This window comes from Numida meleagris, chromosome 27 (genome assembly GCF_002078875.1).
Source record: "Numida meleagris isolate 19003 breed g44 Domestic line chromosome 27, NumMel1.0, whole genome shotgun sequence".
Classification (NCBI taxonomy): Eukaryota; Metazoa; Chordata; class Aves; order Galliformes; family Numididae; genus Numida; species Numida meleagris.
The window spans coordinates 1,558,940-1,585,334 of NC_034435.1; the positions used below are offsets into that span (position 1 = coordinate 1,558,940).

Here is a 26,395-nt window from a genome sequence, read left to right on the forward strand (position 1 = left end):
TTTTTTTTTTAAATCATTATTACAGAATAAATGGGTTGAGAGCTCTTCAATGGAAATGCCCAGGAAAGGAGCTTTTTTGAAAACCTTTTTGTTTTTTTTTTTAATTTGTTTTCCCAAATATTATTAACCCCTTTTAAAGAGGGCGATCATCAGTCAGTCACCACGCTGCGATTCCTGCTCACTGCCCAGGGAAGCCCTGCACAGAACCACAGACACCAGCCCCAACACAAGCCCTTTTCCCACTTCTTTTCACTTATTTCTAGATACCTAAACATTTCCCAGCAGAGGTTTCAATCCCTTTAGAGCAGGTTTGCTTTTCCTTGTGGTGCCTGGGGGAGCCCAGGCTGCAGGTGGGACATCAGCACTCAGGGGCAGGGCGCTTTCTTGGGTGTCCTCTGCTTGATGGAGAGGAAAAACTCACCAGCAAGATCTTTTCTTCCAAATCCACGAACAAGGGAAATTAATTTTAAGTAACTGCTTCCCATCTTTTATAGTAAAATTTGAGGTAATGAGCCGTAAGCAAAGATTTCTAAAATCTCACAGGATTTTAAGTGAGATCTTGCTCTCTGTGGAAGTAAAGAATAGAGGCTGACTTCTGTTGGGCTGGTGGAAATGGGCCATTGTCCTGGGCACAGTGGTACAATCCAAAACATAAAAGTTGTGCTGTGCTTGCTAATCATCATTAAGGCCACATGCTGCTGTCACAGGCTCGCCAATTCAATAGGAGCAGAATTGGGGCAGGATTTGTCCCTTTAACCTTCAAATCTATGCTTAGGCACTGGGATCCCAGCAGCTCACCTTCACAGTGCCTAACAGCAGGGCTCATCACTGCAGCTGGTGGCTTCCAAGCGCAGGGTGCTCTCAGCACTCCCTTTGTAGCACGTTCCTCTGGCATTTATCTACTGCTGGCACAGTCTTCCAGGGCACTGCAACAGAACTGCACTACGGCACTCACCTCTCCAAGGCAGACACCGTGAAAACCAGAAATCACTCAACCGCTGGATTTCAAGAAGTCGTAGAATTGAGTACATTTTACATAAGGTATTTCAACAGTTCTGTTCTTTATTTGAAGATCTGCTTTTCAAACTACTACATACTACTACTACTTACTGCTAACCTCAGCCTCCCAAGCACCCAGTCTTCTAGCACTTGACTGCTTGCACCTCCATCTCACAGGCCTCCTGCCCTCCAAGTGGAAACCCTGGGAACATTTTGGAACATTTTTGGTGATGAGAGGAGAGGCCTGTGCCAGAGCCAGGAGCCTGGCACCTTCAAAATGACAACTGAAAACGAAGAAATGCCAGAACTTGAAGAGCCTCCCTAGCTAAGGAATAAAAAGCACACCGTTTGCAGCTATTTGAGGTGAAGTGGGAGCACAAAGAAGTGACTTCAAACTCCTTACCGCTATCCTACCTACCGCCCTATGGGAGACCTCAGCACTGGAGCCTCCAAGCTGCATGAAATATCATTTAAAATGAAATACGGTTAAAAGATGCTTTATCACTGCAACGTTTGGCCAAGGAAAGGACTTCCACAGATGCTCCTGGCTCAGAGGAACATCTCTGCTCCCAGCCTCCTGATACCTCTGGTCTCACTCAACGCCAAGAATCCTTCTACCAAAGTTACCCGAGCCATGCCTTTGCTGGCATCAGCCCAAGACCTATCAGCTCAGATGCAAGACCCGCAGCCATGAAAGAGCCACTGTTCTTACTCCTTATTAAGATGGGCAAATTAAGTCCAAGACTTTTCTCCTTCCATTCCTTTCTGCTAAGTGCCCTCATTCCTGCCTTTAATATGCTAAAAAGTTACCGCTGGGATGAGGAAAATGCATTAACACTGAGAGCTGACACCTCTTATCACAAGTGAGGATGCTGGTGGGGGTTCGCAGCTCAGTTGCTGGAGTCCTGTTACTCCCACAGAGCTGCACCATACAGGAAGAAGCTTCCAGCTTCCTGACTTTTACTGAAAAAGCACAAAGAACCCAATTTCAGAAAGTCACTATTTAAACAGCCAGCCTTCCTCATTTGTATCTCCTAGTGGTCTTTAATGCACCCTTATTTTACGGAATTTCTGGCCTTGTGTGGCAGTGTATTCACAATCAAATACCACCTGAACCCTCCCTCCTTCCCTTTTTTTTTATCCTCCCTAAGAATCCTTCTACTTTTTGCTTTCCAGCAAATGAAACCCACATCCTCTTCCTGCAAGAACGAGAGCAATGCTAGGAGAGTTAAGTGTGACGGCAGGAGCTATTTCCAGTCTATATAGCATTTACTGCCTGTGCTGAGCAGTATATTGAAGAGACCGTGAAATGGTAATGTTCTACAGACTGCTGGAGATGCAGTCTCAAATAGAAGGAAAACAGCTTTGAGAGATTTTTGCCCGTTCCATCTCCAGAAACCACACAAAACTTTAACACCTCCCTTTGGCTAAAGCTTTCCGAGTTACACTTGAAAAACTGAAAAGGAAAACCAGATGGGGGGGGCAGATAGTGATGATCCAGAGCTAAAATATCCATTAGTGGCAAATTCCACCATCTCCTCCCCCTCCCCAAAAGCTGTGAGGGTCAGATTCCACCCGCAAACGGAGCCACCGGCTGCAGGCTCACCCAGTGAGGCCTTTTCATTGTGCTGCTTGGCTCCAGGCTGCTAGGCAACCCGAGCAGCCGTGCTGCTCATATGCATTAAGTATTAACTATTATTTCATTCCTTCCCCCTTTCGATAAAAAGGCAGCAACCTCAGTTCCCGAGCTTTTCTCTCTGCAAAGCAAATGCCAGACTCAGCTAGAAGCGGGGTCAAAGCCACATAAGAGTTGAAGACCCCCAGGTCTCTCAGCCCCGCAAGATGCTTTCGATGCAGGTGCTTTGGATGTGTAGGATTTCCGATGCCCAACATTAGCCACCTACCCCAGGTGCCCTCCTTGGGAGCTCAGTGCTCAGTTTGCTGTGCCAGGAGATGTAGGCAGCCCGGGGAGGAGATGCTGCTCTGTGCTGCCTGCACCATGACTCCAAAGGCCTGAGTTCAGGTTAGTGCCCAGAGGGAAGCGGTGCAAACATCGCAGCCGGGACAGGCCAGAAGAAAACAGCAGCTGCCAGTGTGTAGAAGCGGCAGAGATACTTCAGGTCTGCAAAAAATTTGGCAGCATATTCCTACAAGTCAACCATATAGCTTTATAGTAAGCAGTAAGCACTGATATAACAAAACAGGGTAACTGCTCCTGGAGGACACTGGTACCACGGGAGTCACTTTCCATATGACACGGCAATTTAGATGTAAGTGGCTCATATTTGAAAGGCAGTAAACTATGACTGAACACTTTTACTGCAGGAATACGCTATGTTAATAAGTGAGCTAGTAAAAACCAAGCAGTAGAAGACAAAACCTCCTGTTCTTTGTACAAGTTTCTTTCATTCCTGCCTAGGACATCACCCAAGTCCATGCACAAACACCAGCTCATGCCTCCATCCACAGTTGCTAGCCCAGCTCCTCCCTGCCTCCTCCTGTGCACACACAGGAGAAATGTGGCAGTACAGAACTGCAGAACTGCAGCTCCTGAACCAAAAGAAGTGTTACTTTCACTGCCTTCTCCCCAGCTGTGACAGATATTTTAAGTACTCCAAGTGTAAGGCCAGCTTGAGCAGTGCAGTAGGGCCCTGTCCTCTTACAGCAGTGTTTGAAGCCTTGGTGTACACAGGACTGCCCAAGGTCCTGCACCGCCAAGGACTGCACCCTCTGAGGGCTTGTCCCTTGCTGCACATCAATGCTGACACATCAGCTGCTCGAGAGCCTGGTTCAAAACTTAGGTGACACTCCTGCATGGTGATTACCAGAACCCTTTATAGCAAAGGAAGGTGTCACCAACGACAACATCATCTCAAGAACGGATGAGCAGTTCTCACCTGCAAGACAGGGGCAAGGCAAGCAGGAGCTGACTGCGCACTGCCACTGCGCTGGATGCACAGCACTCTCAGAGCCCGGTGACATTTCTGAGTAATTACTAAACCTTAAGATCCATTATAATGTTAATTTGCTGGCTGGCTGTTGTGTAGCAGCGTAATTAGATGTTGTGTAGCTGAGATACAAACAGGAAGGAATGCGAGGAATGCCACTGCTTAGGGACAGGGCACTGCTGGAGGGGAGCCCACGCCGGGATGGTGCAGAGCTGGCACATCCACGCACAGCCAGGCTGCAAAAGGAACCCGTGCACAGAGCAGGGCCTGCTCCCTGCCCCTCCTCTGGGCCACAAAGGCCTCACTGCAGCACAAATATGAGCTGGTGAGCAATGCACGAGGCCGAGCCATGGGGTGTTGTCAGGTTGGCATCCCTACGCTCTCGCCCCAAGGCAGGATTGATACAAGGGTACCGCTCGGTGTCATCCTTCACATTTCCTCATTCCAAACAAAGAAAGTAGTATCTGCCACAACCGAGAGCATCCTACTGATGTATGTCACTACGTTAACTGAAGTTCTCAAGTTAAATCTTTCCTTTAATAGAGGCCAGACAGAAAATGTTTGTTTTTCAAGTTACGTGACGTGTCCTGAGCTGGGGATGCACTTGCAAGCAGTGGCAGTGGCCTACAGCTGAGGATGACAAATGCTTTCAAATATGAAAACAAATTTCTTTACACGCAACTTCGCCTTATTTCACAATTAAGAGAAGAAATAATTGCTTTTTTTCCCCCCTTCTATAAAGAAAGCAGCCTAATGCCACAGCACATTTGGAACCAGAATCAGCCATCATTTCACTTCTGAAACATATCTACTGAGAGGGCTGCCAGATTTGATACAAATCTTCCTCCACAATATGAACTGGTTAAATGAAAACTAAATTGGAGCTCCTATGGCTTCATAATAGTAAACTTCACACAACAGCTTTGTAATTTGCAGATGGAAATATGGAAGAGTTTATTCATTTGCAGTCTAATGCAAGGACTTAGTTACTCCGCGAAATAATATTCCTTAAACTGTCAGTAGTATCTAAATTATACAGGGGTGAAGAAACACATCCATCTCCTCTGAAAAGGAAAGCTGCCAGCTGCCGAGAGCAGAGTAACAACCCTCCTAAGGCCAAATAATCAGCACAGCAAACACCAGCAGAAAGGTGCAGTGACATTAGCGAAGAAAAATGCTTTCTAGGAATACTTTTTCAGTTAAAAATACCGACAGCATCTTACAAAGAAGCATAGTGTACACAAGGCAGCATTTGACAAAGGAGCACGAGAGGCAGAGTGAGAAGCAATACCCCAAACATCACCGCCTTCTCCTGGGAGATGGCAGGTGGTGGTGGAGCGAGCTGACAAATGGAAGTTACTGACCATAAGCACCGCAGTTGGGACACCTTCTTATTCTTGTCCACGTTTCAAATGGCAACATCCTGCTGAGGCTCTGTTCCATAGGGAGAGATGCTCAGCTGGGGCTGAGGGACTGTGCTGTGCCACTGCCACCAAACCCAGGCGGCAGCCGGCACGCAGCCCTCCCCTGTGCCCACCTGGTCCCTTGCCTGCACGCTCTCCGTCCCCTGTCCAGAAGCTACACAGCTTTTAGATCTTCAAACTGAATGTGATTGCCATGGGGAGAGGAATCGGGGCTCTTCTGCCGGTCCTGGAGGAACGTGGAGCTGCCTGGGCTGCCCAGATGTTTGCTAAGTCACACAGAGCCCAGTTAACAGTTCAAGGATCAGCAAAACTTGTTATTGTTCCAAGCAAGGCCAACCTCCCTCACAGACACCACAACTGACTTAGGAGACTTCTGTATCAGAGCTGGATAAAGCGGGAGCAGCTGCTTTGTGCCTGGAACAATCAAGAAGGTGGAAGGATGTTGCCTGGAAGACAAAGCGTTCAGAAGCCCGAGTTTAACGCTGCAGATTGAAGTGCTCCAGGGCCATCCAGTAACGCACCCACCCCGTCCATTTTTTTGCAAAAAGCACATGGCTGAAAAATAGTGAATTACGTCGAGCCCTCAGCAACAACTTTTCCTGTACTCTGCTGAAAAGAACAATAAAGGTTTGTCATTAAGTGAAGAAGAGGGAGCTCAGGCTGAAGCATTAAGAGCCAAGATCCTGCTCTTCTGTGTGGGCTGTTAAGCTTTCAATGGAGTTTTTCAATAGGAAAGATTGCACAGGTGGCTTGATTAAATCACCTCAACCTGATTCTCCTGTCTGAGCTGTGCAGCTTAAAAAGCATCAGAGGCAGCAGTCAGCACTCATAGCTTTCAGTACTATTGAGCAGTTTCCTTTTTTTCCTTTCCAAATTAGGAATTGTTTGGCTATTGACCCATTTCTGCTCTCCATCGATTTTTCTTTCATTAATTGAATTCTATAAACCGCTCTTTAGGAAAAAAAAACACCAGAAAATATGTGCTAACATTCATCTCACTGTAGACTTCCTATTTGCAGCATTCATCCCCCACAAGACAAAGAAGGGAAAAAAAAAGAGGTGGGAGGGGAGAGGACAGGTTGAGGAGCATTCATTACAGATGGGTTTTGGCACTGTCAAATGAAACACCAGTTTATTCTGTTACTCAAAGTATCAGGCTGGGGTTTCTACAGCATCCCTACTTGACCCTTTCGTACTCCCTGACTCATAGGTCTCTCATGGGCCATGATCTGAAGGTATTTACAAGACAAACGTGCTTCAAGCAAGTTGAAGGGTTTTAAAAAAAGCTTGCAGTACCTCCAGAGAGCCTCAGTGCAGCAGGTAGCCAGCAAGGGCCCTTGCACTGCCAATTGTAAAAGCAGAATGATTTGTTGCCTTAAAAAGCAGTTAACCTTTTCTGGCTCAGTTGTGTATTGGGATTCGGGTGGGGAAGAGAGGGAAGAATTCCCTCACTGAAGCCAGATGGAATTCCAAATCTAGGCAGCTTAGTCAATGAGCTAAGGGGAAGATGTCAAAACATGCTTTCCATTAATGTAATAGCAGAAAACACAACGGCCTTGAAATACTATATACAAACAATTACTGTTCTGTAACAGAACCCATGCCAATGCGAGGGATTTTATAACCATAGTTAGTTTAAGTTTAAACTAACAGCAACAGAGTTGTAAGTCAGCAATATGGTATTTTATTCTTAAATATTTGCTTGGGATGCTACTTGACATCAGACTTCAGTCAAAATAAACATTAGCAAATGATATGTTACGTGATCCCATCTGCCTGTTTCAAAGGCAAAAAAAAGGAGATTTTGTTAAGCCTGAATTTCCAGGTTCAATCTTCCAAAAGAAAAAGCTCAGTTTTTCTCATTTCACATGATGTTTTCAGAGAGACAGTTCAAAAAACACAACCAGTTTGTGTTAATTTCACCAAAACCATTATTGTGCCTTTCTTAAAGCTACAGCAGTGATGCTTGAATCCACTTGCAGAGAACAAAAAACCAAATCATGTTTGCAGCCTTGATCTCCAGTCCTGCAAGCGCGCACACGTGCGTCTCAGAGAGTTTTGTTGGTGCTTCTGCAGTGATAAACACTCAATGTTGATATAAACTCATGAAATGGCATTGGTACAGAGTTTACTTTACCTTCCAAAGCAGGTTTTCAGCACACCATTGTCCCAAAGGAATTGCAGAGCCCACTCCCTGTGTCCAGCTGAGTAAGGCTGCCGGGGGGTGGAGGGCAGAGCAGACTGCAGAACGAAAATCCTGTCCTGCTAAGCCATTGTGAGACCCTATTATTGCATACCTTCTGTAACTGATCCTGCACTTTCCATTCATCAGCACATGCTACTGCTGATTTGGGAGAGAAGTACGCTTCCAGAGAAGAGATAACAGGCTCAGCCCTTATCTTAACTTTCTGGTACAAGCTACTAATTTTCATAAATTGTTTTTCAAGAACACCTTTTCCATAGAAAGAAAAAGGCATGAACATTTCATAAAGGCCACCGGCTATCAGTTCTTCCCATCTTTCAGTTCACTATTAGCCCAGGATGGCAATAAGCCAGCAGTGCAAAGTCAAAATATATCCATACACAATTCCCTTTTCTCCAGCAGAAGCACTGCACAATGTTTGCCATGTAATTCAGTCCTCATATATGAAGAAAGCAGTGAGGAATCAGAAGATGCATTCACACTGTGTAACGTTCTGTCGTCCAACATGGGAATGCAAGTTCAACCAAATAGCTGCCAAAAGGAAAGCTATGACAAAAATTCCTTAATAATAGAATAATAAGAGACTCTTCACCAAAGTATTAAGTAATTCTTCAGGGAACGCGAATAAGAGTTGCAACGTATGATGGATTAATTCAGTAATTTTGTGGCACTTAAGAAAAGAGCTCAAGTGTTAAGGACAAGAGGTTAGAATACAGCTGGAAAAATTCAATCCACAACATAAATTGTCTCTTAAAATGTGCAAAGAGAGGGAGTGTCACTGAAACTATTTGGTGTTTCTCATCAGCAAACAGAAGGACACGGAACAACCGTTTTACTTCTCCCGTAGTTCATGCTACCAAGCATTTTTGTTGAAAAGTTCACTTTTTGACAACACGTGTGTTCACTTGGATTGGAGAACAGGCTGGAGAATCACTGTGCTCGAGGCACTTCAGCAAAACCTCATCCAAGCACTGTTTCCCCCAGAAGCAGCTCTCAAATTAAAGAATTTCTAAGCCCCGTCCTTTCCTCCATCTCTGCAGGCCCAGAACAAGTTTCTGAGCATGCTTTCAGCATCTTTACCAGCCAGCATGCTGCACCAGCCCTCTGTTATCAAGTGTAAGGTATCAAGTTTTTCCCTTATGGAATGTGGAAATGAAAGCACGGAGCAATCAAAGCAGGGTTTCCCAAACAGGCTCAGAAGTACTGCTTGATGCAGAGCCTGGAGCAGGAGACGGGAGCTGCTAGATCAGAGATGAACCTGTGCCTCCTGGTGTAGTCTGCAGGGGAGCCCGAGGTGGCACAGCTCCCAGGGAAACCAGGCAGGGACAGGGTGTGGGGGCAAACGTGGAAGAAGCATCCCTTGGCATGGCATACCCTGAAACTACACTGTATCATAACATCTATATAAATATGTATACAAACAGATGCATACATCTCCTCAGAGAGCGACAGATATAGCCCCGGGTCTGAATTAACACACAGATTCTGTTGACAGACATCCTCAGATGTTTTGATATTAAAACCTCTCCTTTCGGTCCTCATTAAAGTAGTGATGATTAGCACTTTTTACTAACGAGCTATGATGGCATGCTACCTATGGAGCTTAAGACAAAGCATGTTTCCCTACAGGGCAACAGCAGGGGACTTAAGAACTCCTGAGCACTGCAATACAGAGCGCTGAGTTTTTACAGGTGATTGCATCCATGAAACAAAAGCAGAAATGTACCTGGTCCACAGCTCGTGTTTGAGAGGCATCCCCTGCTCTGCTGCAATCAGCCACGACAACGTGGGAACAAACAGAAAGGCACTGCCTGGCCCTCAGTGAGCATTCTCTGACCTCGTGGGGCACGGAAGAACCTCGAAATCACCTCCAAGACGTGGATTTGCAGTTTGTGTGTTAGGCATCAACACAACAGCTCATTCTTCTGCACATTTCCTCCCTGAAGGTAAGGGGAGGTTTGCTGATCTGCATCCAGCGGGGCTCTGTAGCTGAGCCAGCCCGAAGACGTTCGCGTTCTGGAGGCCAGCCCTTGAGGACACATCAAGCTTTTCCCTGGTAACCGAAGGCTGTGGCTACAGCCGTTCCCCCAACAATCCGGAGGATTACGCAGCAGGCAGTGGATGAGGCACAGCACTGGAATGTCTTGGACAGGGACTGCAGGGAGGTTGCTGGGACGGCAAAGCACGCTGCCAGCATGAAATCATTAACCCCCATCCTGGTTATAAGGCAATCCTTCCTCGGCCTTCCAGTGTAAACTCCTTGGGGCAGAGACCAGTCCCGCTGTACTTCTGCACAGAGCTTGGAGAACTGTTCTCAGATTACGCCGGGGTTCCCGGCCCTGTAACAGCTCAAACATGAATGGTTTTTAACTGATACTGGAGAATAAGTCTGGAAGAAGCTACTTCTACTCAGTTCCTCCACCTCGAGCCAGGTTAAATATGGGAATGACACAAATTTTCAGTATCCAGATAAACCTCTAGGAGCACGCAGTTTATTACATGCTACAGAAGTGTTGAGTATTTTTACATAAGTGTTGAGATTTTTACATTCTAACCAGCATCTAGATTGGGAAGAAGGAAAATGTCCAAACCAGATATCAAAAAGCATTTTTGGTGCTCCAGTATAATTTGAAGCAGCCGTTATCTAATGGTCACAGCACACAAGACAATACTCTGAAGTGTAAATATGTGAATTAATCAGTGCTGCAAACAGAAGTCCCAATCATCTAACTGCCTGCTGAGGCTCCCAGCTGGTAAACGTCTTCCAGTCAGGGTGCTGGGAGCAATCCCACATAAACTATCATAGGAGGTGTTTCTCCTACAAGGAAAACATCTACAGCACCAGACCTCGAGACCAAACCACGAGCAGGAACAGCCGTTACTTTACAACAGCCAGCTCAGGACAGGGGCTGCAGGCCAGCAGCCTCAGCAGGCGAATGCACCAGAGCTGGTAAGTAAAACGTGAAGGATGAGTTTTGCATTCACAGTTTTGGAGAAGATAATTAACACACAGAAATCTGCACTCTTGAGTTCAAACAGCTGTGAGGAACAGGCAGCCTGCTGGCAAGCTGCTCTTTCTTCAAGGGTTTTAGGACCTGGGTGAGAGATACTTCACTTCTCCAGTGGGTGCAAGTCTTCTGAATAATAGTGAGTATCTATCGTGTTGTAGAGAACAAATATTTGCTAGGAAGAGGTAAGCTGTGAAGATTAGCTTGGTGACCAGAAGCCATTATTGCTCTCATGATCTGTAAAGAAATATTTCCTCCTGTGATTGGTCAGTTAAAGTAATGAATATCTGAGAAGATCCACATTTCATCTTCTTCAGGGGGAAGAGGGTGTAGGAATAAACACCACATAAAATGTTTTATTTCAATGCACAGACTGCCTATAAAGAAGAACTAGTCCATACACACTTACTCACATCTACCCCCACGTATCACAGCCCAGAGAAGGATTTCAGATTGGTTTCTGACTGTGCCTTCCAAGACAGCTTGGGGGAGGGGAGAGAAAGAAGAAAGATATCCTTGCATGGAGCACTGAGGTTACAGCACTTACAGAGTGTTACTAAAATGCTGCCTTTCCTACCACGTTAAGGATGTTACCTGTCAGCAGGAGGGTTCTTCTAAAACCCACTGAACTCCCAGCATCCCACACTCAGTAGGGCTTAGAAGCAATGAGATAACTAATACATTCCCCCAAACAAGTTGAATGTTTGACCAGCTGTATGTGGACAGCCAAAAATTATCCAGAATTGTTGCAGGGTTGTCATGGTGGCAATGGGATCTTAGGCTAATACTAAGGAATAGTCTAAAAACAACTAACCAGCTGGCACTTAGAAGGCTGCTTGCTTATAATCATTCCACTTGCACTTGTTTTTTTGGTCTTTTTCTCTCCTTCCCCTGATGTTCCTTCATCAGAAAAGCCCACGCAGAGCTGCTGCTGTATGCACCTTGGGGTCAGCAGCACACACAGCAGCACTTGTGCCTCCTGCTCTCGCTGTGCTTCAGGCTTTGACTACCCAGCAGTTGCCCTGCTCCACCCTAAAAGGGGTGAAGTCTTCAGGCATCCTCCCCTCCAGGAATTCCTACCAACCTGTATTCTCTTTGTAATGATTAGAGGCTTTGGGGAGTCTAAACACCCCGAAGAAGATAGGGTGAGAAGCTGCTGAGCCACAGAAGACACAGCATACACAGCCACGTGTTGTCATTTGTTCTGCATGTGAACTCGGAGAAGAACCATCTCAAACAGATGAAGCAGTGGAGCCTGGATTGTTGCAGTGCACACTGATGGACAACGTGGTGCACCAGCACAGGGTACAGGTCCAGTCAATGCAATGTCTCCTTCTTGTTGAGGATTTCCTCCAGCAGAGTATTGATTTGTGACAAGAAAACAAAGAAGCTGACTCTGTGTTGTATTTGCTTTATACAGTCATCACTGGCACAGCATCCAGTGACCCCTCTTTCTTTGAAAGCAACTGCAACATTCAGTTGCCAATTTCCTTCAAAGCTTTGTCTCTAGGATGCATTTGTCCTACACTGAGACTTCTTCAGCATTTGTTAAACTCAGAAAAAGAAACTCTTAATTTTCTAATAGAAATCTCATTTAGAGGAAAAGCACACTCAGCAATTGCCTTCAAACTACTTTTCAAATGCCTTCATCTGGCACTTCTACAGCTCTTAAGTCCTGTATAACATCAGGCTAATAAAACCAAAGCAGTTCATAAAGTTCTCTTTGGGAAGAGGCTTGCTTCTCGTGCACTTCAGAATTCCCCCTGTGAATGCAGAGTGGGATGGATGCTGCCTATACCCGGCGTGACAAGCAAGCTGGATCACACTGGGTGAGGAAGACTTTCAGTCAAGGGCATGAAGTTACATGTCTACACTAACCAAATACTGTTTTAACAAGTCAGCTGCATTGTGTACACTGTATCAAAAACACAGCTATCATTCATAAAAAAAACCTTGCCCAAAGCTGAAGGCGCTGGTTGTTTTTTTTCTGTTTATTTGGAAACAGTGTAACAATGTGCATTGACATGTCTCCATGCTTTCTGGGCTATGAAAAGTGATCATTTGTAGGTAGCATTCTTACTAAAGGATTCCTCTTTGGTAGGTAGTATCCTTACTAAAGAATTCTTCTTTGTTCAATGTATTAAGAGGTATGTGGCTTGTGCTGAATACATTTTTCTTATCTACTTATGTATTTATGGCATGTTTAGTTCACACGTTACTTAGACAGGGACAGCCTACCACAAGCAAGCCAGCGCATTCTTAGACAATAAGGTGGATTTGTGAATGTTTGAACACAGGAATAAAGCACTGCCAGCACAAACAAATCAAACCACCTCCTCTCGGAGCACGGAGCATAGAAAGAAAGCCCACGAGCGTTTCAGACAGGAGAAACACAACCCCACACCTCGGGGCTGCACACACGGTGCTCGGGCCCACAGGTCAGGCTGCAGCTGGTTGGTGTCTGGCGTTAGCGGTGCTGGCATTTGTTTCATGGGAGGGAAGGGGGGAAACTGGTTTAAATATAACTCGGCCGCCTCCAGCAGAAACTTTGGCTGAGCAGGCGGCTGTAAGATAAGCCTGTTGAATCAGCACTGCCCTCCCTGTTCTGTGACTGTGCACGCTGCAGGATGCACTTAGATTGAGAGCATTAAAACAGAACGGGGGAAATATGCTAAGATGCATTAAATCGGCTTTGTTTATAGGCCTGTATTAAAAGCAAAATCGTGTTCTGATTCAGCTTAACAGCTGTCAATGCTCCGAGGTGTTACAAGTATGAGACTATTTAAAGACAATGACTGGCGCCATCTATTTCACTTTGATGGAGCCAGGAAAAGCTGCGCTGACTGAGGCTTTAAATTGATGTCAGCTCTGAGGACGTTTTGTCACAAAAGGTATAGGAATGGCAATGAGTGCGGGGCTGACTTTTAGTGGCAACGAGTGTTCTCCACTGAGGAAGCACAAGAAGGATGTGGAGCTGATGGAGCGGGTCCAGAGGAGGCCAGGAGGATGCTGAGAGGCTGCAACACTTCTGCTGCGGAGCCAGGTTGAGGGCTGGGGGTGTTTGGGCTGGAGAAGAGAAGGCTCCAGGGAGGCCTCATTGCGGCCTTCCATGGTCTAAAGGGGCTTACAGAAAAGCTGGGGAGGAACTCGTTATCAGGAGGTGCAGCGACAGGACAAGGATAATGGCTTCAAATCAAAAGAAAGCATGTTAGACTAGATATTAGGGAGAAATTCCTCACTGTGAGGGCAGTGGGGCTGTCCAGAGAAGCTGTGGGTGCCCCCTCCCTGGAGGTGCCCAAGGCCAGGCTGGATGGGGGGCAAGCAGCCCACAGCAGGAGTTGGGGCTGGGGAGGGGGGGAGGTGGTTTAAGGTCCCTTCCAACACAAACCATGCCATGATTCTAATTTACCCCAACAGAAAGCAAGGACACGCAGCATCTGTCAGTACCATCGGAGGTAATAGCTGCTCATGTCTTCATGAATTACAGCCTTAAATTGCCATTTCACACTCACACAAGCAAAAGGATACAAGAAGTGTACTTCTGCTGTCCCATCATGCAAGTACACACGCACACGGATATCTACCTAACACACAAGTTAATGCTGACTCTCCAGATCTCATTCAGCTTCAAGCCTTGGCGTGGGAGCCCCTTCCCTCCCACCCTGCTGCGCTGTGCCATGTCACGCTGTGAGGCTGTGCCTCAACCTGCACGCCAGCCATGCAAACCTACGTGACAAACGTACAAAACTCAAAAAAATTTGAGAGGGCAGATTGCAGAGTAAGGGCGGATTTGCTGCCCTGGGCTGTAGCCACAGCCACGCCATTTATTTCCAGCTCTCCAGCAGCACGTGCCCCTGCTGCTGCCCAGCCTTGGGATTTCATGCTCTTGGGCCTTTCCACAGCAAACAGGGATGGCACACAGGGCCCCAGGACAGGGACATGGTGCCACAAGAGGAATTCATGAGATGTAAATGGCACAGCAGGAAATGCAAAGCAGGGACTGCCCGTGGGAACCAATGGGAAGTCTGACAGACCTGGAGTTCCTCTGTTGCACTGGATGCTCCTTATCACCACCCTTGGATTCACTGGTATTTTTCCCATTATGCAGAAGGCAAGTAGGGACAAAGAAATTCCAGCTGTCAACCCCCACTTTCGCATGTGTTTTTACCCTTCAGGCCAAGATCCTGCTCTTACACAAGGATCCCAGGTTCCTTCTGGAAAGACAGGCATTCCCAAGCCCTGCTGCACAGGATCAGCCATGAGAACCCAAACTCTAGGCTTAAAACAAAAAGCAGAGCGCACTCATAACCCCACGCACCAAAAGGCAAAACGTAAAATGCCCTGCAAAGTTCAAACTAATCTCATACCCCTAGTGACAACAGTATCGAGTGGTAAGGAGACAGCTTCTTTTCTCTCTCTCTCTGTTTTTTTTAATGTGACTTTCAAAATGAAACAGCAAAGCCTCCGTGGGAGCCCACCGATCCCAACCCTGACGTCAGCATCCCACACCACAGCTCAGTCCTACGAGTGGATGGGTTCATCTTGAACTCATACAAACCCTCGCAGGAAGTCAAATGGAGCAGAATGAACCTCAGGTTGTAGGAGCTTTACATTTTGATTGGTTTTTATTTTCTTTCTCCGCCTCCCCCCAACCCCCCCATATCAGCAATGACTCTGTGCTCTCTAAGGGTTTGTAACTGAGGATTGAAAAGTTTGGGTAGGAGCGGATGACAAAACCTTGGCTAACCAACGGGTTTGAAGCCGAGCGCGGTCACTTTAAGGATACACCAAGAGCAAAAACATGAAGCATTTTTCAAAGTCATACTTTATTCCGCCCCGATAAGTACGATTCGCTCCCTCCAAAAGCAAACCCAGAAAAGAAATGAAGTTTCATCCCTACGTCAAAGAAAGGAAAGACTGAATCCCAGCGCAGGGAACTCACGCTTGAAACAGGCGCACACACACACAGAGCCCTGCTCGGGCAGGGGACGGCTCCGGGGCCGCAGCGTGCTTTATTCACAGCGAACGGGACGAAACGGGAGCGGGGCGGGGGCCGCGGGCGGGCGGTGTCCGCAGCCCCGGGTTGGGGTACGCGGCTCCGGCCGGGACCAGCGCTGCTCCCCGCCCCCAGAGCCCGCATCCCCGGTGCCCCCCCGCTCCCTCCCAGTTCCCCGGTGCTCACAACTCACTCTGCTCCCGGACGTTTGCTCCGGGCCGAGCTCTAACGCTTTTTTTTTTTTTTTTCCTTTTAACACGCGTTAATAATAATAATAATAATAAATTTTAAAAAAAAACAAACAAACCCGCGAATACATCAAGAATTCCCAAAGCCAAGCGGGCTGAAGTTGTCACTGTGTCACCGCCGGAACACCAGAGCGGACACCCGAGGGCCGGGCCCCCCCCACCACCACCACTCCGCCCCGGAACTTTCCCTGAGGGGAGCGGGCCCCGGGGGGCGGCCCGAGCAGCGCCCTCACCCCACGGCGCCCGGCCGAGGCCTCACCCCGCTCAGCCCTCCCGCTCCCCGTCCCTTCGAGCAGCGGGACACCTCCCACAGCCGGGCCCGTCCCGTCCCGTCCCGTCCCGCTCCGCCGTCCCTCCCTGAGAGCGAAAGCTCCGACCGGCCCCGGGTTCCGGCCGGCCCCGCTCACCTGCCCTCCCCGCCGGGCTCCGCGGGCCGCGCTGCGCTCCGGCCGCCGGGGTTGCGCGCCGCTCCCGTTGGCAAGGAACAGTCTCCAGGGCTACGGTCACTATGGCGCCTCGCGCCGGGTCTCGAGGCAACTGTTGCTACCCTCTCCCCGCGCGTCACCGCCCGGCCCCGCCCGCTCCTCTGAGGGAGGGGAGAGGGCGTGGCCAGCCTGGCGGCGCCGCTGGTTGGCTTAGAAGCTGTCGATCAAAAGGAGGGCGGGACGTTCTGAGGATCAGCCAATGGTGGCGGGGGGAAGGCGGGGCTGAGAGTTGGCGGGCGCTTTGGCGCTTCGGCGGGAGGAGGGAGGGAGGAGCGGGGGGAGAGCGGGAGGCGCTGTGGGGCGGGCGGGAAAAGGGCGCGACGTGGGCCCGGGATGACGGGGACAAGAGAGGGGAGAGGTGGTGGTGGTGGTGGGGCTAGGATGGGTGTTAAGGTGATTGTGGGTAATGAGGGTGAAAGACGGTGGTAAAGTGACGGGGACAAGATGGAGCTGAGGTAGTGGGGGTAACGTGAGGGTGAACTGAGCGGGGACTGGAGTGGGGGCACTGAGGTGACAAGGACAAGATGGAGCTGAGGTAGTGAGGGCAATGTGGGGTCGAGGTGAGTGGGAACGAGGTGGGGGTGAGGGATTGGGGGCAGGGGCAGTGGAGGGCTGAGGTGACAGGGATGAGATGGGCGCTGAGGTGTTTGTGGGCAAAAAGGGCTTGGAGCAATGAGACTGAGGTAACAGGGACAGGATGGGGCTGGGATAATGAGGACAACACAGGGCTGAGGTGAGACAAATGGGGGCACTGAGGTGGTGGGCTGAGGTGACAGAGATGAGATGGGCACTGAGGTGGTTGTGGACCACTGGGGTGAAAGATGCCAGCGGAGTGAGGGACTGAGGCGACGAGGACAAAATGGGGCTGAGGCAGTGGGGACAGTGTGGGGATGAACTGGGGGTGAGGCAGTGGGGTAAGAATGGGGCCAAGCTGGGGCACTGTGGGGATGGGGGCAAGATGGGGCTGAGGTGACTGGGATGAGATTGGCACTGAGGTGACTGAGGACAGAGAGGAGAGGGGCCCTGTGGTGCCTGGCGGAGCAGGACAGTGGGTGATGAGTGCAGGAGGGCTGGGGCTGGAGGAGCAAAGCAGGGCAGCTGTGTGCAGGGAGAGGGGCCAGGGAGAGCACGACCCATCTCTGCCACATTAAGACAGCAGCACCAGCCCTCTGTCCTGCAGGTGGACCATGGGGAAGGTAAGTGGTGAGGAGGGGCATCCCCATTCTCACCCAAAGCACAGGCTGTCATCTGCCCGTGGCATGGCACGAGGTGCAGATGAGCATGTGGTTTATACTGTGGTTGCAACTGGAGGCCCCACACAAATCGGTGATCCTGCAAGCTCTGTGTTCTTTCTTTTTCTTTCTTTCTTTCTTTTTTTTTTTTTTTTTAGGTTGTTTTTTCCTATATTCAGTATTGAAAAGTTCCCATTGGCTCGTGGATGACTGGCAAAAAGCTGGAAGCAGACTCCTTGAATTAGCTGCATTTCTGTTCCCTCGCCCTTCCGCACAGCAACATTTGCATGTAAACAGGTTCTTTGTTTCCAAAGAGTTCGTTTGTTTCTGCTGCTGATTTCTCCCTACCTGAACTAATAATTCTCCATGACATCAAAATCGTTTCCATGGCGACCAATTGTGAAGTCACAAATAACAAACAGAGGATTATGGATTGGAGTGCAGTACAGGCAGCTGATGCAGACAGTTTTAATGCAAAGTCTTTAGAAATAAAAGCAAATTGTTGTGTAGCATTGCCCCATGCAGTTGCACAGCTTCCATTTCTCACCTCAGAAAGGGCTGCACTTCTTCTGTGGATGGAGTAACGATTGGAGTGCTTGAAGTTAGGCCTGGGGGATGTGACGGATAAGGGTAGGAACAGCATAAATTGTCACACCACACCAAGTTATCTGTTTAACAACAAATGTTTCTTGATGCAGTGTTTGTCACAAGTTTTAAAGAACCAGCTAAAGAGCAGTCTACAGAATGCTTGGCTCGGACCGAGCTGCTGCATAGCAGGAAGCCTTTCCTCTGCTGAGCACGGGGGTAAAGAGCGTACTGAGGAGCCATCTACTGGCTGTGATAACTGAGAACAGCTCACAGCGCCCGCCTTGAGCAGGTAAATTTGCAGTCCTGTCACTGCTCAGATATCCATTTGCACGCGACTGGCATTGCAGGGCTTTGGCATACTACACTGGAGAAAACCATGTACCACATCAGTGTCTGTCTGTGGTTGGAAGATGTAGCTGGTATTCTTATGTTGTTGGTGACAGACGCAAAATCTCTGGATGCAGAGAACTGCAAAAGCTGCAGCAACCTTGTTACTCCTGTTTCTGCCTGTAAATAAATGTATCCTCCACACTTATGCTAATAGGTGTTAGCAAGCATATCCTTTGTGCTTTCCTGGAAACAATTCAGGCTGGAAATTCAGCAGAACTCATCAGGAGTTGTTTCCTTGAAATCCCTTCCCAGAAGAGAAAAAATGACCAGGAGAGACTTGAAAGAGTTTGCTCTATGAAGAAGGATACTTGTAGCCTTAGGCATACATTTTTAAGTCTGGACATGAAGTCCTTGCCTCTGCCACAGCAGCAGATGTCCTGAGTGCATGCAGACTGAAACGTGCCCATGACTGTGAGCTTTATTCCATCATCTTGGGGAGGAAAAAGACTGCTTGGTAGTGCACTTCACATTTTCCCTCTGCTGGGTGGCGATGGTCCTCTGGATACAGATTGCTGTAAAAACAAATCAGTGCATACAAACCTTTCCAGGTAGTTAAAGCAACTCCCTTGGAAATGAATATTGACTAGCAGCAAGAATCCCAGCTCCTGCTGAGCCATCTTGTTCCAGACATTCTGCAAAGAAGAGCCAAATTCTCTTATTTTCTGTCATTGCATGCAGGCTGTTTTGTGTCTGTCCCTAAGAAAGAGATGGTGAAGGTAACATTGACATTGCTACTTACAAGAAGCTTTTAATCGTTGTCACCTCGCGTTGGTAATAGGTGACAAGTTCAAATTCTAAAAGGTTTATTTTTGCAACAAAAGGGTCATGGTGATAATGGTGATGATACTGGTCCTGGCTTTGTGCTCAAGGTTAGGTACAGCTTTGCTCCTAAATAACAAATTAATCATTAAAGTACAGCTTTAAAAAGAAGCAGGGATACGTCCTGCCTCTTACTGCAGGTAAGTGGAGCAGGAGTGTGTGTCAGCCTGCCTGCTGCAGAGCCGTCATGCCTTGCTCACCCAGTTCTGCATCCCAAGCACTTCTCTCAAGGTTAAAATGACCAAGGAATCCAGCACAGACCTGAGCTCACAAGAGCTTTTGAGAGGAGAGGGGAGCACTCTGTTCCCCACTTCTATCATTTTAGTTCCAGCAGTAAGCCCTGCGTAATGAAAACTGATACATGCTCAGTCTTTGAACAGTTTTTGAAAGCAGGTGCTGCCAAGGAAAACAGTGCATTTACAAAGCCTTACAGAAAACTTCTGAGTTTTGTTTTCCTCCTTTTTCTCTCAGAGAAACACAGCAAAATCACTGCATGCTCTTCTCAATGGCTGAGAAAAGTCTCCATTAGATGTGTTAACAGGAACAAGGAGAAGCATCACATTGACGTGGAATAAAGGGTTTTATGATGATCTTTTCTGTAACGTTTTCTGAAAAGTATGTCACAGCCTAAGCCAAGGAAGTGTGTGGAATTTGTACCCATGGAGACTCCAATAACACAGTCAGCTCCAAACCCACAGGATTATTGGTGTTGTTACCTAACGTATCAGGAACAGGGTTACTGGAAAAGAGGGAGAAAGAGAGAGAAAGTGAGTGAGAACGTAAATCAGAGAGGCCAAGCGTCGCAGGAACATGGAAGGCTTGTGGATTTGCATCTGATCTGTCCACAAAGTTGAGGTTATTTTTTAGTATGTGGAAAAATTCACAGGACAGTGTTGTGTGCCTGAGCCTCAAAGACACGCTGGGTGCAACATCCAGAAGTTAAAAGAAAAATAATTCACTTTTCTTTAAACAGAGTGTAGTCCTTACAGCAAGGTTATTTAAAAAATCAACTTTTACACGAAGGTGTCATCTATTCATCAGCAGTAAAATAGACTATGAAAAGTTTGTGAGAGATCATCTGATACACACAAAAAAATCAACAAAAACCAGGACTTATTTACATATATTGTACCCGACAGGTTTTACTCTTGCCTTCTCTTAAAGCCCTGCATCTTAAATGATGATGTCCCAACCTCTCCTTAGCCAGGGTAGGCCAGCTTTTTCCTGTAAGCTGGGCAATTCCCCCCTCCCCATTTCCAGTCTAAACCTCACTTGTTGCAGTAAGTTCCTCCCTGTTGTTCTGTTCACACGTGGGAGATGGGAACCAGATTTACATCTTTTTCTTTACAGCACCTGATGCTAACCTGAGGATTGCTCTCTCTTCTCCCCAGTTCTCTTTTCTGCATTAAGCAACACTCTTTTTTGCTAAGAAAAATCCAGGTCTGTCCTACAGAAATGCTATGTAAGTAGTTGTTTTTCTTCCTTCACTAACACGGTCACTTATTCCTGCTTAAGCAGGGTACTTTGCATTTGGTCATATTGAATTGCACCGTGTTTATTTTGGATCACTGCTCAAATTTATTAAGAGCTTAATGAAATCCTCAAGAAGTGCCTGCAGTCCTTCACAGCTCAGTTCTGCCTGCAATGTGTTGTTGCAGATCTGTTATTGCTTCAGCTTTTAGGGCAGGTTTCTCTTGTTTTGTGCCTTGCGTGGCATCTGCACCTCTGCAAAACGCATCTAAAACATTTTGATATGTTCTTAGGCTTTCAGAAGTGTCAGTTATTGTATGAAATCCAAAGCAGAGGTTCTCTGTCTTACCCTGCCAGCAGTGTCCTAAAATGTTTAATAATGCCCAACATACAACCTTTGATAAAGCACCTTGAACCCTGGAAGTTAGCCAGCTCCCTCCTGAGAGGCTGGATAATAATCATAGGATTGCTGTTCTTAATTAGGACCTGTCTGTCATTTGTTGTGTCAAGCTGGTCCCTGGAATTAATTTTTCCTTCTTTCTTGCACCTGTTGCATAAGCCAGACCTCATCACTTTCATTTCAACCTGGATAGTACCAAGGTGGATCTGGTGAATTAGTCACGTTTTAAGAAAGTGGGTGAAGAAAGAGAAGAAACTAGGCCTGGTGGTGAGGTATCATGATTGCTGCAGTTATCTCCTACCCACAGGAGGGCAGCTGGAACACAGTTAAATCCTGTTTCATAATTGCTGCACAAGGACTGCTGGAATTAGTTTGACTGAAAGGAAATTTTGACAAAAAATAGTCTTTTCATGAAAGCAAATGCCCTGCAAAGTTAACATCATCCTTTGAAATTTCAGGCTTATCTGTGCACAATACAGTTTTGGTAGCTGATAATGCAATTGCAATGAAATTATTGCCTTGTTTTACTGATAAAGTGAAAACTTTCCCAGATCAAGAAAAAAAAATAAGCCTTTTGTCTTCTTCTTTTTCCTTAAACAAAAAGAAAAAAAAAATTGTTTGCTCGTGTTCAGCCAGTTCTAATGGGGAGAATCCTTCTCATTACACAGGTGCCAGCCCACGCAGCACTTTACTATCTGAAAGCTTTCTGTGTCAAGTTCACCCATCAGTGTCAGATTTTACTGCTGAGTAATCTCTGTGCACCTGATGTAAAATATGAGGAGTCAGAACTGGTGGCTCCACCTGTCTGTTTTACCAAGGCATAAATAGCATCATCCAGTGCAAGCTAAGAAGATTGTCTAAGCTAATAGATTTTTGTAATATATACATAATATCAGTGACAAATTTAACTTATCAGTGATTTTCACTTGTGATGCAGATGGGATAAGTTCTATTTTTGTGGGCAGGTGGCTGCTCAGGAGTGATCTCTTGAGAACAGAGTAAATCTCCACGCAGCTACTCCTGGGGAAACCCCTTCAAGTGATGGACAGCAAACTGGAACAGTGGCTTTTCCTGCACAGAGCTGCCACGTCTGGAGCACCGCTGCACGCTGATTCTGCTGAGTGAGTGCCTGCTCAAACCGTAGCCCCGGGCATGTTGTCTTCTGCATCATAAATTTCTGAATTTGCTGCTGGTCAAATAACAGCTCTCTTCCGTGCTTTTGGCTGGACTTAGGAAAACAAATCTGTTGAGAGTTGGTTTTCCAAAGCCATTGTGGAATTTCCCAATGGCACCATCATGCACGTCGCCCTCTGCCAACACACTCTGCCTGTGTGTTTGTTCAGCAAGAAAGTGAATTCAGGGCTGCACTTATTCTAATGTTACAGGCATTGTCCTGTCATGCAAGTACACCGGAGCACTGCTGCTTTCCTTTCAGCCTTATCTAAACTGAGAGAAAACTGGTGAGCCCAGAAGATGAGAGAAAGAAAGGGCATTTAGCCTTTCCCTTTATGGATTTCCTTTGGCTAGCAGCAAGTTTCACAACAGTTTGCAGCAAAATGCACAGTGCAGTAAGGCTGGAGGCAGCATACAATACCTGGTGTAGCTGTTTGCACTGTGCTCTGCTTACAGAGGTGGATGCTGGTCGGAGTGAGCCCAGAAGTCCTGTGGATTTGGGCTGTACTCTGAACAGGCTGCTAGTCTCAACCTTGTGTCTTCCCCCAACCGTTGTTTTTTAGCATGGCCAGAAATCCAAATGTTCTCTTGACCCCTGAAATTTCCTTTCAGCAGAATAAAGGACGAAGTGTTTATCTGGAGTTTTATCTGCTTGGTGTGGCCGTGGCTGGCTGGAAATCCTGGACATTGAGTATTCCCATGAAAAAAGCAGTTCCGCTGCCTTGGCTGAGATGGGGCTGTGTGCCACACCCAGCAGGGAGCGGTGCCTCCTCGACCCACAGGAACTGGGAGAGGATGCATCCAAAGCTTGGATGTGGACAATGACTGTCATATTGATATAACTGAATCAATACAGCGTATGTCAACACAGCTTCTGGATGGAGGCAGCACTTAGGTAATTAAACTCTCAGTGACTGAATAGTCCTGGCATAAGGTTCTAGTGGAACAGTGAAATTCCCTTCTGTAAAACGCAGAAATTCCTTTCTGTTGCAAGGAGTTTAAATGACTCTCCCTGTTTTCCATACAACCACAGACATGTTAGAAGAGAGAAACCAGCAATCCTGGGAGGGAAGGACAGACAGGGTCACTGGGGTGGTATGGCAGGAATGGAACACAAGTTCAACAAAACAGGGTTTAAGTGGGGTCACCTCAGGCACGTGTATGTAAGGAAGGAAGTGTCTGCAAGGCACTTAGAGAAATCCCACAAACCCTTTCTAGAAAGTCAGCGCACCGGGTACCTTTCTGGAGCTTGTACATTGATACAGGAAATATGGGAAATAAAGGTTTTAGTGAGGTAGAGATACGTGTGCAGCTGCAGGGCCGTAATCCTGCTGGGATCACAGAGATGTGGTGGGACAGCTCCCACAGCTGGAGTGCTGCAGTGGGGAGAGAGAAGCTTTTTCGAAGGGCCAGGTCAGGAAGCAGCTCATAAGAAATCCAGGTGGTTCCTGGAGTGCGTCAACAACAACTTCCTCACCCAAAGGACAGAGGAGCCACCAAGGAGAGGTGCTTTGTTAGAAGGCAAGGTCAACGAGCACCTAGCTTATATTACTGTTTAGTCAGTGCAGCAGTGTTCACTGAGACTGCAGAAAAAGAAACCCCCCCCAAAACAAAACTGAAAAATCCCTACCTCTAAGCTGTTACTGCCACTTCTAAAAATGCCTTGCATGAATGCAGCTACGCTGTCAAAAAAAAACCAACCTGATTTGTTTCTTACATGTTTTTTTTTTCTAGCTTAATATTAGTAACAGACAACATCTGGCTGAAGATGTTACACCTTCATCAGTTTCTTATTTCCTTACAGGTAGAGTTATTTTCTCCATTTCTATTCTGACACAACAGTATGTGTGACTGCTGCCCAGTCTGCAGGGGTGTGAAATCAGTCCTTGGAACAAACCAGCTATTTGGGTGTTTCACAGTTAGGCCAGATGCTTTTCAGATATGCTGGTGAAAAGATTACTGCCCTAAATTTGCACCATTTTGCATGCCTTTTGGTGGTGAATGTTAAAAGCAGTGAAAATGAGAAATGATCACCAAAATTAGTATCAGGTAAAACCAGGTGCCCTAATTTAGGACAGCTATTTTCATTACGTAAGACATTTCAGTTGCTTTTGTCTGAAATGACTTAGCAAATATTTGCACATCAGCAAATCAACAGGGCTGACAGTCACCAGCTGGGGGGTAGTAGCTTGGGATGAACTCTTCACTCCTTGTCCTGCTGGGTCTTAAAAAGCTGTGATCTGCTGCTTCATGTGGCTGACTCTGCTCTCACTCATGCAGGAAGGACTGCTGGGTTTCTGTTGGTGGTCTGCTAGAAGGATAGCAGCACACTACCTTGGTTGTATGTAAGTGAGGTATAGCTGAGTCTTTAAGGCTTTGATAGACAAGCTGTAGTGATCTCTGTTGCACTTGTCCTCCTGTTTGCACTTCAGTTTACTGCCAAAATCTGTCATCTGTGCAGGAGAAAGGTACATGTGCTTTTTGCTTTGGCCATCTGCGTGCAAAGCTTGGCTTTAGAGCCCATGCTGGCAGCAAGGTGAGGCTGACCTATGCCACAAACTGCAGCTAAGGTAAGTGGGGGCAACAAGAGGTGCTGACTATTCCAGCTGCTATAGAGTGATTTCTTTAAACCATCAGGTTAGGCTGTTGAGGGGCAGTTTTCTTCAACACAAAATGCTTGAAATTGTGCTGCTCTTAGCTTTGTAGGCAGTGCTGGCTATCCCATAGGAAGGGCAACCTCCAAGCAAAGACTGAGTGGCTGTTCTCACTTGATGTAGTGTAACGTGTAGGGTTTGAATTATTCTGAAATCCAGATCATGGCAGGAAGCTGCCTTCCATCTGTCTCTCCTGTGAGTGTTTTCAGTGCTTCAAGTCGCTTCTTCCCTCCTGAACTGTGACAAAATGTTGAAGTTTAGAACAATTAAACAGAAAGGTTTGGGTTGTTTGTGTGGGTAAGTTCAATGTATTTATGACTAAGCATTTTAAAGCTCTGTTATTTATTTTTCTAGTGAGGTTGCTTATAAAAATACACAAAAATAGTAAGTAGCCCTATGGATTATTAACATTTAAGATTGAATGATTAGGGCATAGGTATTGCACTGCAGTCCAAGTATAGTCAGCTCACTATCAGCAGATGTATTGTTTATGTTGCCTTAAAGGGCACAGGATGATATCTAGGCTGTTGTAATTAAGTGAGGGTGCATGTTCCGTGTCTTACTGTAATTACACGTTCATCCTCTTTCTTTTTTGGTTACAACACAGTTTAAATGGTGAGGACGGATAGGACACAGCTTTGTTCTGCTCTAGGCCTGGTAAACCTTGTGACACCATTGCAACAAAGTCTCCTGACTTGGTAATCAGGAAAGCAAGCCTGCTGTTTTTATCCTGCAGCAGTGAGGAAGATGTAATGCTTTACAGAAGTTCCTGAGATGCAGCTGTGTTTTTCTTTCTGAGCTGCTGGGAGCAACTTCACTCTTCCGTGTGTAACTTCTGTATGTATCTAATTTTGGATCAAATTCTTTTGAAAGAGTGGAATCACCTGTGGGTATAGATAACATCCTAGCGTGGTTTTTAGCCTTACTGTTCAGGGAAGACAAACAAGTTCTTTAAAGAGAAGTGACAGCTAGCATCAAACTAAATGACTATAGACAAGAAATTCTAATCCTCCACTACCCTTCACTCTTTGTGAATGTGGATGTGATGTACTATGTTTTACACGAGTATGTTTTGTAAACCAGCAGACAGTCTTTACCTATAGTGTGCTGTTCCACAATCCACTCGTGTGCAGGTTTCAATGAGCAATAAAAAATAACAAGGTGTTTGTGCCTATGACAGACAGGACAAATGTACTGTTTGCTACGGTTTCATTCATGAGAACCAAACTGTAGGAGGGTCTGTTATCATAAACTGGCTTTACTGAGTCAGCTGAAGGTCCCCTTATCACCTGGTGTGTTCTGTTGAAGACTCTGTACCTTTGCTAAGGCTGCACTGATTTGTGCAGCTGATATGCATC

General features: G+C 46.8%; 2 protein-coding genes across 12 annotated transcripts in view; one reads left to right on the forward strand and one right to left on the reverse strand.

Annotated features, from left to right (window-relative positions):
- RFX2 (regulatory factor X2) overlaps positions 1–16,378 on the reverse strand; it is a 56,139-nt gene extending 39,761 nt beyond the window's left edge. For 2 of the 7 annotated variants that reach the window (XM_021378515.1, XM_021378514.1), the window contains exon 1: positions 16,234–16,378. Coding sequence is in view for 5 of the 7 variants with exons in the window: in XM_021378509.1 (XP_021234184.1) it covers positions 5,312–5,390 (79 nt within the window). In the remaining 2 variants the exon portion in view is untranslated. Of the gene's footprint in view, positions 1–5,311; positions 6,168–16,233 lie in introns of those variants that run through there. The other 5 variants (XM_021378510.1, XM_021378509.1, XM_021378516.1 and 2 more) reach the window with 5 other exon arrangements.
- ACSBG2 (acyl-CoA synthetase bubblegum family member 2) overlaps positions 17,276–26,395 on the forward strand; it is a 29,410-nt gene continuing 20,290 nt past the window's right edge. For 2 of the 5 annotated variants that reach the window (XM_021378522.1, XM_021378521.1), the window contains exons 1-6: positions 17,276–17,507; positions 17,702–22,331; positions 22,999–23,278; positions 24,118–24,187; positions 24,845–24,953; positions 25,645–25,874. The gene's annotated coding sequence lies outside the window, so the exon portion shown is untranslated. The remainder of the gene's footprint in view (positions 17,508–17,701; positions 22,332–22,998; positions 23,279–24,117; positions 24,188–24,844; positions 24,954–25,644; positions 25,875–26,395) is intronic. The other 3 variants (XM_021378523.1, XM_021378524.1, XM_021378525.1) reach the window with 2 other exon arrangements.